The sequence below is a fragment of the Amia ocellicauda genome, chromosome 8 (genome assembly GCF_036373705.1).
Source record: "Amia ocellicauda isolate fAmiCal2 chromosome 8, fAmiCal2.hap1, whole genome shotgun sequence".
Classification (NCBI taxonomy): Eukaryota; Metazoa; Chordata; class Actinopteri; order Amiiformes; family Amiidae; genus Amia; species Amia ocellicauda.
The window spans coordinates 1,772,274-1,788,832 of NC_089857.1; the positions used below are offsets into that span (position 1 = coordinate 1,772,274).

General features: G+C 41.5%; 1 protein-coding gene across 2 annotated transcripts in view; it reads left to right on the forward strand.

Annotated features, from left to right (window-relative positions):
• Window positions 1-16,559, forward strand: part of ptpra (protein tyrosine phosphatase receptor type A) — a 73,769-nt gene that overhangs the window by 17,635 nt on the left and 39,575 nt on the right. For both annotated transcript variants that reach the window (XM_066711778.1, XM_066711779.1), the window contains exon 2: window positions 6,452-6,522. In XM_066711778.1, the coding sequence (XP_066567875.1) occupies window positions 6,502-6,522 (21 nt within the window). In that variant the 5' untranslated portion in view covers window positions 6,452-6,501. The remainder of the gene's footprint in view (window positions 1-6,451; window positions 6,523-16,559) is intronic.

The window sequence follows — 16,559 nt, forward strand, 5'->3', positions numbered from 1 at the left end:
AACTATCCTCCCCCCATACAGCACTGAAGCAAAACACAGGATTCACCTGCTACATGCAGAGTAAAATGTTCAATATCGTGTTCATATTAATTTAACCTGCGGGAGCACTTTAATTCAGCCCCTCAGATAACACAGTGCCGACTGACCTCACATCATTTAGCAAGAGGCAAATGCAGGGGCATCATATTCATTAAGAGCATGTGATGTCCCAGTTAACGTTTAGGTAAGAAACGCACACACACACGCACAGTCACCTACATAATTACTGGCACCATTGATAAAGATGACAATAAATGTTGTTTAAAAATAACACATATGTAATATGTAGAAAACAATTGTCTATAACGTTCATTTAAAACATGCATTGTTTATAATTAAATTCCAAAGCCATGTAGTTGCACCCACTCCGTTGCATAGTGGTGACTGTCAGATCATCTCACTTGCTCAATGATTGGCTTAGGAAGAACCGTCACTTAAACCTTGTGGTTTTTTTTTTCAACATTTATAAAGATTTTTTTTTTAAATAAATACTTAAATAAATGCTTAATCTCCATTTTTGAAAAATATTTACCATTTGATTAAATATTTAACTAAATCCAGTCACAAAATAAATATATAGTTTTTAAATAAATATTTAGTCTAAATATTAATGTTAAATATAAATGTAAATGTTAAATATAAATTTGAATGTTACATGTAAAAGTTAAATCTAATGTTAAATATAAATGTTAAATGTGGAGTTTGCAAAATAAATATATAGCTAACTTGCAAATGTAATCCCGCCCCTCTGGTCAGGTCAGCCTCTCACAGCAGTGGGCGAGATTTCAGTAACCCATGTAATGTGAGCTGTGTTTCGGTGCATCATCGGGGCATCAAATTGTCGGATTGCTATTCCGTGGAGTTAGTGGTCACTGATCACTGAGTGGACACTGGCTCCCAGTAAAAACTGAATTAAAAACAATCACAGAGGGTCAGGGCAGGACTTTATATACAATGAGCGGGCAGCGGAGCAGCAGCCCAGGGTGTGAAGTATAAACTCGTGGAGAATAGTTTCCCCCTTTGAGACACTGGCCCACAATCACACCAACATATTGTATTTATAATGAATAACAAACAGTCCTGGTCATCAGTGGTCACTCTTATTGTATTTATAATAAATAACACACAGTTCTGGTCATCAGTGGTCCACTCACTGAACCAGCGCACTGTGAGAGTGGCCGGGTCATGCCTGTAACCAGATGAATTGAGGGATATTCGTGTATAAAACACTCAATATAGGAAAGATCGTGAGATTCAGACGTTTAATTTAGAATGCCTCGTAAGATATGCATTTATGAAGTTTCAACATGTTTTTAATTTCCCCAAAGTTAATTTCATAACAGAAAAACCGAGCTTTGTGGGCTGCGCTTCCTAAGCACTGATGAAAGCTGAAACGTTTGCTGCTATTTTCTCTTGAGCCTTTAAGACCTGATTCCACAAATAAATAAATGTCTGACTTTGTTTCCTTTTCAATGCAGTGTGCGGAAAGGATCTCTTTTCTTAATAACAGAACACATTATACACTGGACTCGCTGTCACTACACTACACCACTGCCATTTAAGGGATCACGCCCCGCCCACTGCTGTGAGAGGCTGACTGACCAGAGGGGCAGGACTGTATTTGCATGATAGCTAAATATTTATTTTGCAAACTCCACATTTAACATTTATATTTATATTCAACATTTATTTTAGACAAAAACGGAGATTAAGCATTTATTTAAGTACTTATTTAAAAAAACGAGTATTTACTAAATGTGGAAATAAACACAAGATTTAAGTTTTAAAATTTAAAAAAGTCACTCAAAAAAAGTGTGCTGTTTTACATTTGGTGCCCCATAATGCCGGCGAAAGCAAAGATTGCAGCATTGCAACCACAGACAGGGACTCCAGTGCTCTCGCTTTAACATTATTTCCTATCAATATACACCGATTAGTCATAACATTATGACCACTGACAGGTGAAGTGAATAACACTGATAATCTCGTTATCAGTGGGTGGGATATATTAGGCAGCAAGTGAACATTTTGTCCTCAAAGTTGATGTGTTAGAAGCAGGAAAAATGGGCAAGCGTAAGGATCTGAGCAACTTTGACAAGGGCCAAATTGTGATGGCTAGACGACTGGGTCAGAGCATCTCCAAAACTGCAGTTCTTGTGGGGTGTTCACGGTCTGCAGTGGTCAGTACCTATCAAAAGTGGTCCAAGGAAGGAAAAGCGGTGAACAGGGTCATGGGCGGCCAAGACTCACTGATGCACGTGGGGAGCGAAGGCTGGCCCGTGTGGTCCGATCCAACAGACGAGCCACTGTAGCTCAAATTGCTGAAAAAGTGAATACTGGTTCTGATAGAAAGGTGTCAGAACACACAGTGCATCGCAGTTTGTTGCGTATGGGGTTGCGTAGCCGCAGACCAGTCAGGGTGCCCATGCTGACCCCTGTCCACTGCCGAAAGTGCCTACAATGGGCACCTGAGCGTCAGAACTGGACCACGGAGCAATGGAAGAAGATGGCCTGGTCTGATGAATCACGTGTTCACTGTTGACTTGGCCTCCAAATTCCCCAGATCTCAGTCCAATCGAGGATCTGTGGGATGTGCTGGACAAACAAGTCCGATCCATGGAGGCCCCACCTCGCAACTTACAGGACTTAAAGGATCTGCTGCTAACGTCTTGGTGCCAGATACCACAGCACACCTTCATAGCGCTTTTCCACCGACAAGGAGCCGGCGCTGGAGCCGGAGCCGGTGCTCGGCCTGGGAAGCAGCTGATGTTTTTGCGAACACCGGCCCGCTTTTCCACCGGTTTTGGAACCGAACGCTGCCGTCACTGGATGTGGGCGTTCCCAAGCACGGAGTAGAAGTGAGAAACACAGCAATAATAATAAGCACCAAGGCGACTGCATTTTTAAACCCTATTTAACATCACAATCAAACTCATTCAGCGTCTACACAGCACAGATACATTTGTAACACGAGATCACACATGTAGCAGAAACGAAAATACAACTATACGAATATGATAAGATAACTCAGGCTTTTATTTGTATTTATTTTTATTGACGCATTAATGGATTCACACCGATTCGCTATTTCAGACACTTTTACTGTATTGACAAAAGTTAGTTACAAGTTCGAGTTAACATGCATTCGTCACCGCGCACATAGTTCACATTTTCATTAATTTTGTGGCGTATTTTTACTTTTATTCTTGATTAAGAAAACAATGACTATAGGCTAGCCTATTGATTATGGATGCGGCAGTTTAGGAGGTATTTGCGGCGCAGTCGCGGGCAGATCAATAAACTGTCGGACGATCTCAGGTGATGTTAATGGTTTGATGGGAAATTGTGCTTATTGATGAAGTCTGGGATGATGGTCCCAAATCAATGTTGCATTGTCCCTGTTGCCAGACACGCAGCAATGCTCCTGTTTTGAAAGTCGCCCTGGATAAGAGCATCTGCTAACAGATCCACAATATTATTATTATTATTATTATTATTATTATTATTAATAATAATAATAATAATAATAATAATAATAATAATAATAATAATAATAATCAACTGTCAGCACTGCTGGCGTGTGAGCACAAAGCTCATCACTGTAACAGATCTTACTGTGTATTTGATCTTCTCTTACTGTAGAATATGTATGTTTTGTGTAATTCGCCCTGTGCTAAGAAAATGAAATTATTCATAAATTATTAATCATGTGCAAACCAACCCGGGACACATGACTCGTAGGGGCGCTGGATTCAGCGTAACACCGGACCAGTTAATGACCAGTTCATTAACAAACTACATTTCTGTTCAATCTGTATCGTCGCATTAACTCTCATCATCATAATATCGCTGTAACACGTCTTTCCTTTCATGGAAGTTGTGCTCAGTCGTCTCTCATTGCTGCCATTTGCCAACTCCTAACTAGTTATTGATCTGTGAGACCATAATGTTACTGTAGTGTCTCTCTCTGACAGACCGCTGTTTGCTGCTGATTTCGCTCATTTTTAATCAAAACTTTCCTGACTGCTCGCGTCTCTGACCCCCCCCCCCCCCCCACACTCCTGACGTCACTGGTTCTTAGGTTCCAGACCAGCACGTTTTTGGTGCCAGAAAAAGTGGCTCCGTGCCGGCACCGAGCCTGTTCTTTTGCGGTGAAAAAACAAAAAATTGTTCCAAATTAGGCACCGGCTCCGAACTAGCACCGGCTCCTTGTCGGTGGAAAAGCGCTATCAGAGGTCTAGTGGCGTCCATGCCTTGACAGGTCAGGGCTGTTTTGGCGTCAAAAGGGGTACCTACACAATATTAGGCAGGTGGTCATAATGTTATGGCTGATCGGTGTATATATACACACACATAATAAATGGGAAACACTTATCCCATTTATCCTAGGCTATTTGTTTTGCATGTGTCCTATACAATTAATTGTAACAATTTAATTTAAAATACAATTTAATTAAGGCTTAAACAAATCAGCAAGGAGTATTGGTGTAAATTAATCAATAAAAACTTTCAATACTGGTGCATTTTCCCCAACACTGCTATTTCTTGGTTAGCTTTATAGCTTCCAAAACATTTAAAACTTATTCAGCCAGGACTGCTTCACTGAAGTGAAATCCGTTTCGGTTAACGACAACTGGAATAAGTTTCCTGACAACCTGCTCAGCCCCAATCCAGCCTTTGTCTTCATTTGCTGGCAAGACATAAACAAATCCGGCATCATCATTTTTTCAAAGAAATAGCACCTCGAAATTCTCAGTCACATTCTGTGACCAGACCCACAAAACATCTAGTAGATTACCTGTAATAAGATTCTCTTCGATATTGAATGTAGTAATCTTCCTTGAAAGAATGCAGTGTTCTCTGACATTCTGTCATTAATTACCTCAGAATCTGTCAGTGAAAAAAACTACAGTGGGATTTTTTTATATATATTTTTTTAAAGGTGACCAAGCCGATTACATACATACACTGGTCCTTTCTCCCATCAACAAGGAATTTGTTGACCAAAACAAAGTAGACGTGCTGTACAAGTACTTGAAAACGGAGCCTAAAACAACTGTAACTGTAACTGTAACTAACATTTTTAATGTGACTGAATTTTATTTTGTTATTAGGCTAATTCCTTTGACTTGATCTTCAAGGTTCTTTATCTTGTATTGCTTATTTTGTTCCCAAACCTGATAAATCCAACTTGTGTGTGTTCCTGATAGTTCCTAAAATATCACAAATCCTGATAATTATCATAAATATTATGATTGGTATAAAATCATATTCCTCACAGGGTTGTACCCAAGATACCATTTCTGAACAGGATTTAGGCCAGGATCCCGTTCCTGAACAGGAGTTAGGCCAGGATCCCTTTCCTACAGGATTCTGTCAAGATTTCTACCAGGGTATGCAGTGTGGTGGACAGTGTTCAGTGTGTACTGGGCAGTGTGCAGAATGGCATATTGTGTTCAGTGTATATGGTGGTGCTGTGTTTAGTACACAATGTGGTTTTCTGCATTTATATACAGTCCTGCTCTGGGCTGTGTGTGGTTCTGTGAGTGCAAGGTGGCTGGGTGGTTTCTAGGTAGCACTGTAATTGCAGCTGTGTGGGTGGTGTGTGGGGAGGGAGCTGGCTGGGTGAAAGAACAGGCAGCAGCTGTGGGACTCCCACTCAGGGGACAACAGGGCACAGACACACTGCAGCTGTCTGTTCTGGTGTAGAGCTGCCTTGGTTTTGTGCAAATGAACCTCTCCTGCATTCCTCTGTACCAGTTTGCCATAGCATTTACAGAGAGTCTCACTGTGTACATTGAAGAGAATGAGGCAATAATAATAGAATAAATACAGAACTTATACCAAATCTGTAACTAGTGGGGGTTGAGTGTGGAGTGGTTTCTGGTCTGTCTGTGGTTACTCCTCTGTTCTATTGCACAACTGCAAACCACACATCTCATCTAATTAATCTATTCTAATTTCTCTAATCTTCCCTGCAACCCTCCCTCTCCCTCACTCTCTCCCTGTCACACACTGCTTCCCCCTCTCCCTGTCTCTCAGTCATGTGTAACAGGATGAGAGTTAATTACAGGAAGTCGTTTAAAGGCCTAATGATTCCCAAACCATGCTGATGGAGTTCCGGCCGGCCTAGGCACAGCTCCCCTCACTGACTGACTAACGAAAACACTGACTGACTGACTGACTGATACCCTGACTGACTAACTTACTGTCTGCTCTCTCAGTGTGTCAGGGTACAGTGAAACAAAACCCCTTGCTCTGTGTGTTTCTGAGACTGATTGAAAGAGAGAGACATCAGGACAGGGCATGTGGAGTGACTTTGTCATTCTCCCTGAGTGATGTGCAGTCCACTTTGTGCATGCCCTGTTAAAGTATCCTATTGATATGTGTCTGTCTGTCTATCTGTCTGCAGGGGGCGGTCAGCCCTGTCAGGACTCGGGTGTTTGTGCGGATGACTGACTGATGCCAGCATTGAGACTCAAGGTAAGACCTACCTGTTTGTCTTTCTGTCTTTCTGTCGGTCTGTCAATGGCAATATAGAGCAGTAATGCTGTTTCTTTTGTGCCAAATTAGTCAGTCTTTAGTCTCTGAGCTGCTGTGTGTGAGAGCCACTTTGCTGTATCCTGAGAGGTTGTGTGCAGCCTGTCTAACCTTTGGTTTATTAGTGACTGGGCTGGGCTTCATGAGTGGGATAGGCACAGGGCTGGGACAACAGTCTGAAGGCTGTGTGACTGTTGTTGTAAGAGAGATGTGGTTCATCCTGTGGGGTCTTGCACTTTTATTCATTGTGAACCGTGAGTGTTACGGAGAGGCAAAGGAGAATTGTCTCTGAAGAGAGCTTGCGAATTTTGACTTCCTGTAGTCTCTCTTGTTGACAGAAACTGGGAAGGGTGTTGGGGGGGGGAATAGGAGGACACAGATGGGAGGTGGCTTTCCATGTGGCTTACTGTTATTGACAGGGTTGATCACATGGTCAATGACAGGAACAAACATCCAGTCATCCCACATGACAGTGCACTTCTCAACCATAAAATCAATCAATCCATTACGGAAGCAAGTTAGCTGCTTAGTGATCCCAGTCTTCTGTACAGAATCTGCTGCACTACCCCACACACATGCACACAGACACAAAAAACACACGTAAGCAGTGGGGTGCTCAGTGTTCAAGGGCACTGCAAGCAGTCTGCCTGTTCTTGCTCCTCAATGCTGCTTTGGATACCTCTGTTGCCACCTAGTGACCAATCTGTAGTACTGCAGCCTACTCCACTACTGTCTAACCCTGATAAAGGTGCAAATTACAGAGCATTCAGCACAGTGATCTCTCATTGTGTTTACTGCATATGTAGAGCTCTGGAAAAAAATTAGACCACTCCAAGTTCAGAAATCAATGTTAAGTGGTCTCATTTTTTTCCAGAGCTATATATATATATATATATATATATATATACATACACACACACACATACAGTGGCTCTCAAAAGTATTCACCCCCCTTGGACTATTACACACTTCATTGTGTGTGAAATCAGAATGGATTTAATCAGGAGTTTTTGCCACTGATCAACACAGAAAATGTCAATCATGTCAAAGTGAAAAATATAATCTGAAAATGAAAATAAACAGAAAATAATTGTAAATAAAAGTAATCACCCCCTTTGCTATGGCATGCCTGATTGAGCTGTGGTGAAACCAATTGTCTTTAGAAGTCACGTAATTAATTTTCCTCAACTACGGTGCATCACATGATTTCAGGTTAAATACACCTGTCTCTGGGAGGTCCCACAGTTGGTTAGTTCAATTTCTTTCAAAAGCTACATCATGAAGACAAAGGAACATTCAGTGCAAATCCAGAATAAAGTTCTTCAAAAACACCAATCAGGGCTAAGATATAAGAACATTTCCAAGTCATTGAACATCCCCCGGAGCACAGTAAAGTCCATTATTAAGAAATGGAGAGAATATGGCACAACTGTGAATCTGCCTAGATCAGACTGTCCTCAAAAACTGAATATCTGGGTGAGAGAAAAAAAACTCACATCAAATCTCAGCTAGAGTTTGCCAGAAGGCATATGGGAGACTCTGAGACCAAGTGGAGGAAGTTTCTATTGTCTGATGAGAACAAAATAGAGCTTTATGGCCTCAATGTTATGCGCTACATTTGGCACAAGCCTATCAATGCACATCATCCTGAGAACACCATCCTTACAATGAAGCATGGTGGTGGCAGCATCTGTGGCAGGGCCTGGAAACCTTGTAAAGATCTGCAAAATAGATCCAGCAAAGTACAGAGAAATCCTGGAAGAAAACCTGCTGAAGTCTGCAAGATTTGATAGCCACTGTACATATATATACTGAACAAAAATATAACAAAAACAAAACAAAAATATAAACGCGACCTGAAGTTTCATGTTTTATGAGCTGAAATGAAAGATCCCAGAAATTGTCTATACGCACAGATTTGTTTACATCCCTGTTAGTGAACATTTCTCCTTTGCCAAGGTAATCCCTCTACCTGATAGGTGTGGCATATGAGGAAGCTGATTAAATAGCATGCTTATTACACAGGTGCACCTTGGGCTTGGGACAATTAAAGGCCACTCTAAAATGTGCAGTTTTGTCACACAATACAATGCCACAGATGTCTCAAGTTTTGAGGGAGCGTGCAATTGGAATGCTAAGTGTCCACCAGAGCTGTTGGAAGATAATTGAGTGTTCTCTACCATATGCCACCACCATTGTCATTTTAAAGAATTTGGCAGTACGTCCAACCGGCCTCACAACTGCAGACATGTGTAAGCACGCCAGCCCAGGACCTCCACATCCGGCTTCTTTACCTCATCTGAGACCAGTCACCCACACAGCTGATGAAACTGTGGGTTTGCACAAACAAAGAATTTCTGCACAAACTGTCAGGAACTGTCTTAGGGAAACTCATCTGTCTGCTCATCATCCTCACCATGGTCTTGACCTGACTGCAGCCATGGTGGACATTCCTGCAGTCAATTCAACTTAGGGCTGTCTTCGAAGGTTCGTTCGGTCTCCAGACCTTCAGAGGTTTTTTACAGATCATCGAAGGTTTGCCACGTGACAAACACATAGATTTTTTTTTTCTCTTTTTAATAGAAATTGATAGTGTTTGAATACTGTACCATACTGTACCAAATAAAGGGTTGGTGGGATCAAGGTATAATATTGACAAACTCTGAACTGTAGAAGGGAGTATTTTTATTATAATTAACTTAAATATTAAGGTTTCTGTATTGCGGTGTCTTTAGTATTTACTACTTTCATTATAGTTGTATATATAGGGGTATATTCATTAAGGGGTTCACCGCGCATACAGTTTATTATGAGTAAGGTGCTTAGGAAGGTTAACATGATTTATGCACGTAAAATCAATACCTATATATAAAACCGTGTGCTTGTAAAAATAAATAAAAACATGATTACTATTTGAGATTTTATACTAGAATTGGATATGTTATTTTGTTTATATGGATTACCTGTAAAAATAAATCAGATTTCCATTTAAATCTATACACTAGTTGCTAATGTGATGTCATCGATTAAATTGTGCGAATTACGTCACTGAGAGCTTTAAAACTTCATAAAGTCTAAAACTAAAACCATAGATTTTTCATTTTGTCAAAGATGTGAATTGCAAAAGCTAGAACAATTCAAATATGAAGTCATCTGGAGTGAGACAATGATTTTTTTTGTAAATTTCTTTTTCAAGTATACAACTAGGCTAATTCTAATCATAACAGTTTTCAACCCTTTCAGTTATGTTTTTTTTTTGACAAAATCTAAGTTGTTTGATTTAAATAAAATGAATGTAGGCTATATGTAGCATAGTAAAGAGATAATTGAAAGGAGATACAATGTTTTCAGATGCTGGGTTTATTTTCTTGATTTGTAACTGAAGAGATGATTGTTTAGTTTTTACAGACACCTTCATTGTACTTGAAAGCTTGAAAAATTCAAAAATCCTTGACATACTGTGGTTTTACACTTCTAAAGCAGTCATTAACAACTCCGGTCCTGGGTCTTGTGTCTGCTGAATTTTACTCCAACTGGGCTCTCAGTTACATCAGATTCTGGGGGGGTGCCCAGGACCGGGACTGAGCACTGTTGCAAATGCCGCAATAAACTATGAAATTTCCATGAAATCCGATTTCTTGCAATTCAATTGTGTTCAACTTTGTAGTATTGCATGAAATACAATTGTGTGCAATTGCTCAATTTCATATATATGTGTGTGTGTTATTGTAATTAAATGTATGGTTTGTATTATTATTAGCTACTGTACCCAAAATGAAGATATCGATTTATATTGCTTTTGCCACCTTAAAAAAGCAATCTGAGGGTTCGGTTGCAGGACATGAACAAAGACTAACAAGGCTAACTTACCATACAAACTAGTATTTATAAATACAAATGTAGAACACTTTTAATGTAATTGTTGGGCAAATATGTAAAATAAACACAGTAACATCAAAACACTAGAAGATCTGTGAAAAAGAGCAACCCCATGCATTTAAGATACACGAATATGATTTGAGGAAAACGAAATGTCAGGTTATAAATACCAGACAGAAAGGAAAACATTTACTTAATGTTTATTTAATATTTAAAGAATGGCTTTTGCCAATGTATAGGGCTATATCAAATCAGTTTTATTATTTTGAATTTTCGGATTTGTTTTTGCCTGATTTCGGATTTTTCTATTTAGGTGGATAACTTGTTTTACAAGTTTGTACTTTGTTCTTGACGTTCAAGCACCCATTTTTATTAATATTGCTGAGGGGAACACTGAAACATTAAGATATGACATTATGAGCAGATGGACCTCATTTCCCAACAGAACCAGATTTTAAATGCCCCATTAAAAGCCCAAAACCTTCGTATTTTTTCAGACTAACTATATATCAATAAACTACATTATAATACTATTCAAATAGGCTATATATATATATATATATATATATATATATACACACACACTCACCTAAAGGATTATTAGGAACACCTGTTCAATTTCTCATTAATGCAATTATCTAACCAACCAATCACATGGCATTTGCTTCAATGCATTTAGGGGTGTGGTCCTGGTCAAGACAATCTCCTGAACTCCAAACTGAATGTCTGAATGGGAAAGAAAGGTGATTTAAGCAATTTTCAGCGTGGCATGGTTGTTGGTGCCAGACGGGCCGGTCTGAGTATTTCACAATCTGCTCAGTTACTGGGATTTTCACGCACAACCATTTCTAGGGTTTACAAAGAATGGTGTGAAAAGGGAAAAACATCCAGTATGCGGCAGTCCTGTGGGCAAAAATGCCTTGTTGATGCTAGAGGTCAGAGGAGAATGGGCCGACTGATTCAAGCTGATAGAAGAGCAACTTTGACTGAAATAACCACTCGTTACAACCGAGGTATGCAGCAAAGCATTTGTGAAGCCACAACACGTACAACCTTGAGGCGGATGGGCTACAACAGCAGAAGACCCCACCGGGTACCACTCATCTCCACTACAAATAGGAAAAAGAGGCTACAATTTGCACAAGCTCACCAAAATTGGACAGTTGAAGACTGGAAAAATGTTGCCTGGTCTGATGAGTCTCGATTTCTGTTGAGACAGAATTTGGCGTAAACAGAATGAGAACATGGATCCATCATGCCTTGTTACCACTGTGCAGGCTGGTGGTGGTGGTGTAATGGTGTGGGGGATTTTTTCTTGGCACACTTTAGGCCCCTTAGTGCCAATTGGGCATCGTTTAAATGCCACGGCCTACCTGAGCATTGTTTCTGACCATGTCCATCCCTTTATGACCACCATGTACCCATCCTCTGATGGCTACTTCCAGCAGGATAATGCACCATGTCACAAAGGTCGAATCATTTCAAATTGGTTTCTTGAACATGACAATGAGTTCACTGTACTAAACTGGCCCCCACAGTCACCAGGTCTCAACCCAATAGAGCATCTTTGGGATGTGGTGGAACGGGAGCTTCGTGCCCTGGATGTGCATCCCACAAATCTCCATCAACTGCAAGATGCTATCCTATCAATATGGGCCAACATTTCTAAAGAATGCTTTCAGCACCTTGTTGAATCAATGCCACGTAGAATTAAGGCAGTTCTGAAGGCGAAAGGGGGTCAAACACAGTATTAGTATGGTGTTCCTAATAATCCTTTAGGTGAGTGTATATAATATACTCTCACACACACACAGTTAGGTCCATAAATATTTGGACAGTGACACAAATGTAATCATTGTGGCTCTGTACGCCAATGGATTTTAAAGGGAACAATCAATATGTTTTTTAAGTGTAGACGTTCATCTTTAATTTGAGGGTAGTTACATCCAAATTGGGTGAACGGTGTAGGATTTACACCCATTTTATACCCATGTGGCCCCCCCAATTTTAGGGGCTCAAAAGTAATTGGACAGACTAACGATCCATCCATCCATTTTCTACACAGCTTGTCCTGGTGAGTGTTGCAGTGGCAGCATACTAAGCAGGGCAGACCAGGCCTCCCTTTCCCCAGTGACAGATTCCAGATCCTCCTGGGGGATTCCCAGGCGTTCCCAGGCCAGCTGGGAGATATAATCCCTCCAGCATGCCCTGGGTCGGCCTCAGGGTCTCTGCCCAGTGGGGCATGCCCGGTTGAGCTGTACAGGCAGCCTCCCAGGGGGCATCCTTACCAGATGCCCGAACCAACTCAACTTGCTCCTATCGATCCAGAGAAGTAGCAACTCTACTCCGAGGCTCGCCCGGATTACTGAGCTCCTCTCCCTATCCCAAAGGATGGGTCCAGCAACCCGGTGGAGAAACCTAATTTCCGCCGCTTGCACCCGCGATCTCGTCCTTTCAGGTCATTACCCAACGCTCATGACCATAGGTGAGGATGGGGAGGCAGATTGACATGTAAACCGCGAGCTTTGGCCGAGGACTCGGTTCCCACTTTACCACCACAGACCGTTACAGCGCCCACAATACTGCAGATGCTGCAGCGATCCGCCTGTCAATCTCACGCTCCCCCTTTCCATCACTCATGAACAAAACCCTGAGGCACTCCACTAAGGGCAGCTGCTCCCCCCTAACCTGGAGATGGCAATCCACTCTTTTGCGACCATGGCCACAGATTTGGAGGTGCTGAGCACCATACCCACCTTCTCCAAGAAGGCCGAATACTCTGAAGTACTGTTCGGCGCATAAGCGCAGACAACAGTCAATGTTTTCCCCTGAGACACGAAGCTTCATCGAGACAACCCTCTCGTCTACAGGGACAATCTCCAACTGTGTGGCACCCAGCCTGGGACTTGAGTATCCCCACAACCGCCCGGGGCCGCCCAAGGAGGTCCACTCCCCCGATCAAGAAGTTTGGTTCCAGAGCCAATGCTATGCATGGAGGTGAGACCAACTGTATCTAGTCGGTACCTGTCCACCTCCTCCACAAGTTCCAGCTCTTTCCCCACCAGTGACGTGACATTCCATATCCCACAAGCCAGTCTCCATCGCATAGGTCCAGTCCGTCCAGGTCCATCCCTACCATTGCCAATCTGGCATCGCACCTGACCCCCACCCTTGGACAGACTAACATAATCATGAATTAAATTGTGAGTTTCAATACTTGGTTGTAAATCCTTTGCAGTCAATGCAGTCAATCTGAAGTCTGGAACCCCTGGTGATGCTCTGCCAGGCTTGTACTGCAGCTGTCTTTAGTTCCTGCTTGTTCTTGAGGTGTTTTGCCCTCAGTTTTGCCTTTAGCAAGTGAAATGCATGCTCAATTGGATTCAGGTCAGGTGATTGACTTTGCCATTGCAGAACATTCCACTTCTAGCCTTAAAAAAGTCTTGGGTTGCTATAGCAGTATGCTTCGGGCCATCTGCACTGTGAAGTGCCCTCCAATGATTTTTCAAGCATTTGGCTGAATCTGAGCTGATAATATAGCCCTAAACTCTTCAGAATTCATCCTGCTGCTTTTGTCAGCAGTCACATCATCAATAAATACATGGGAACCAGTTCCCTTGGCAGCCATACATGCGCATGTCGTAACACTGCCTCCACCATGCTTCACAGATGAGGTGGTATTAGGGCGGGGCGACATGACTTAAAAATAATATCTTGATATTTTTAGAAGTTTGGGCGATACACTATATACACCAATCAGCCATAACATTATGACCACCTGCCTAATATTGTGTAGGTCCCAAAACAGCCCTGATTCCTCAAGGCATGGACTCCACTAGACCTCTGAAGGTGTGCTGTGGTATCTGGCACCAAGTCGTTAGCAGCAGATCCTTTAAGTCCTGTAAGTTGTGAGGTGGGGCCTCCATGGATCGGACTTGTTTGTCCAGCACATCCCACAGATGCTCAATTGGATTGAGATCTGGAGAATTTGGAGGCCAAGTCAACACCTTGAACTCGTGATTCATCAGACCAGGCCACCTTCCTCCATTGCTCCGTGGTCCAGTTGTGATGCTCATGCGGCCATTGTAGGCGCTTTCGGCAGTGGACGGGTCAACATGGGCACCCTGACTGGTCTGTGGCTATTCAGCCCCATACGCAACAAACTGCGATGCACTGTGTGTTCTGACACCTTTCTATCAGAACCAGTATTCACTTTTTCAGCAATTTGAGCTACAGTGGCTCGTCTGTTGGATCAGACCACACGGGCCAGCCTTCGCTCCCCACGTGCATAAGTGAGCCTTGGCCGCCCATGACCCTGTTCACCACTTTTCCTTCCTTGGACCACTTTTAATAGGTACTGACCACTGCAGACTGGGAACACCCCACAAGAGCTGCAGTTTTGGAGATGCTCTGACCCAGTCGTCTAGCCATCACAATTTGGCCCTTGTCAAAGTCACTCAGATCCTTACGCTTGCCCATTGCCTAGTGGTCATAATGTTATGGCTAATCGGTGCATTTTGAAACTGGAGTCCCTGTCTGTGGTTGCAATGCTGCAATCTTTGCTTTCGCCGGCATTATGGGGCACCAAATGTAAAACATTTAACTTAAATCTTGTGTTTTTTTCCACATTTAGTAAATACTTAAGCCGTTTTTTTCCAAATTTATAAAGATTTCGTTTTTTTAAATAAGTACTTAAATAAATGCTTAATCTCCATTTTTGTCTAAAATAAATGTTGAATATAAATATAAATGTTGAATATAAATATAAATGTTAAATGTGGAGTTTGCAAAATAAATATTTAGCTATCATGCAAATACAGTCCTGCCCCTCTGGTCAGTCAGCCTCTCACAGCAGTGGGCGGGGCGTGATCCCTTAAATGGCAGTGGTGTAGTGTAGTGACAGCGAGTCCAGTGTATAATGTGTTCTGTTATTAAGAAAAGAGATCCTTTCCGCACACTGCATTGAAAAGGAAACAAAGTCAGACATTTATTTATTTGTGGAATCAGGTCTTAAAGGCTCAAGAGAAAATAGCAGCAAACGTTTCAGCTTTCATCAGTGCTTAGGAAGCGCAGCCCACAAAGCTCAGTTTTTCTGTTATGAAATTAACTTTGGGGAAATTAAAAACATGTTGAAACTTCATAAATGCATATCTTACGAGGCATTCTAAATTAAACGTCTGAATCTCACGATCTTTCCTATATTGAGTGTTTTATACACGAATATCCCTCAATTCATCTGGTTACAGGCATGACCCGGCCACTCTCACAGTGCGCTGGTTCAGTGAGTGGACCACTGATGACCAGAACTGTGTGTTATTTATTATAAATACAATAAGAATGAACACTGATGACCAGGACTGTTTGTTATTCATTATAAATACAATATGTTGGTGTGATTGTGGGCCAGTGTCTCAAAGGGGGAAACTATTCTCCACGAGTTTATACTTCACACCCTGGGCTGCTGCTCCGCTGCCCGCTCATTGTATATAAAGTCCTGCCCTGACCCTCTGTGATTGTTTTTAATTCAGTTTTTACTGGGAGCCAGTGTCCACTCAGTGATCAGTGACCACTAGCTCCACGGAATAGCAATCCGACAATTTGATGCCCCGATGATGCACTGAAACACAGCTCACATTACATGGGTTACTGAAATCTCGCCCACTGCTGTGAGAGGCTGACCTGACCAGAGGGGCGGGATTACATTTGCAAGTTAGCTATATATTTATTTTGCAAACTCCACATTTAACATTTATATTTAACATTAGATTTAACTTTTACATGTAACATTCAAATTTATATTTAACATTTACATTTATATTTAACATTAATATTTAGACTAAATATTTATTTAAAAACTATATATTTATTTTGTGACTGGATTTAGTTAAATATTTAATCAAATGATAAATATTTTTCAAAAATGGAGATTAAGCATTTATTTAAGTATTTATTAAAAAAAAAAATCTTTATAAATGTTGAAAAAAAACCCCACAAGGTTTAAGTGACGGTTCTTCCTAAGCCAATCATTGAGCAAGTGAGATGATCTGACAGTCACCACTATGCAACGGAGTGGGTGCAACTACATGGCTTTGGAATTTAATTAT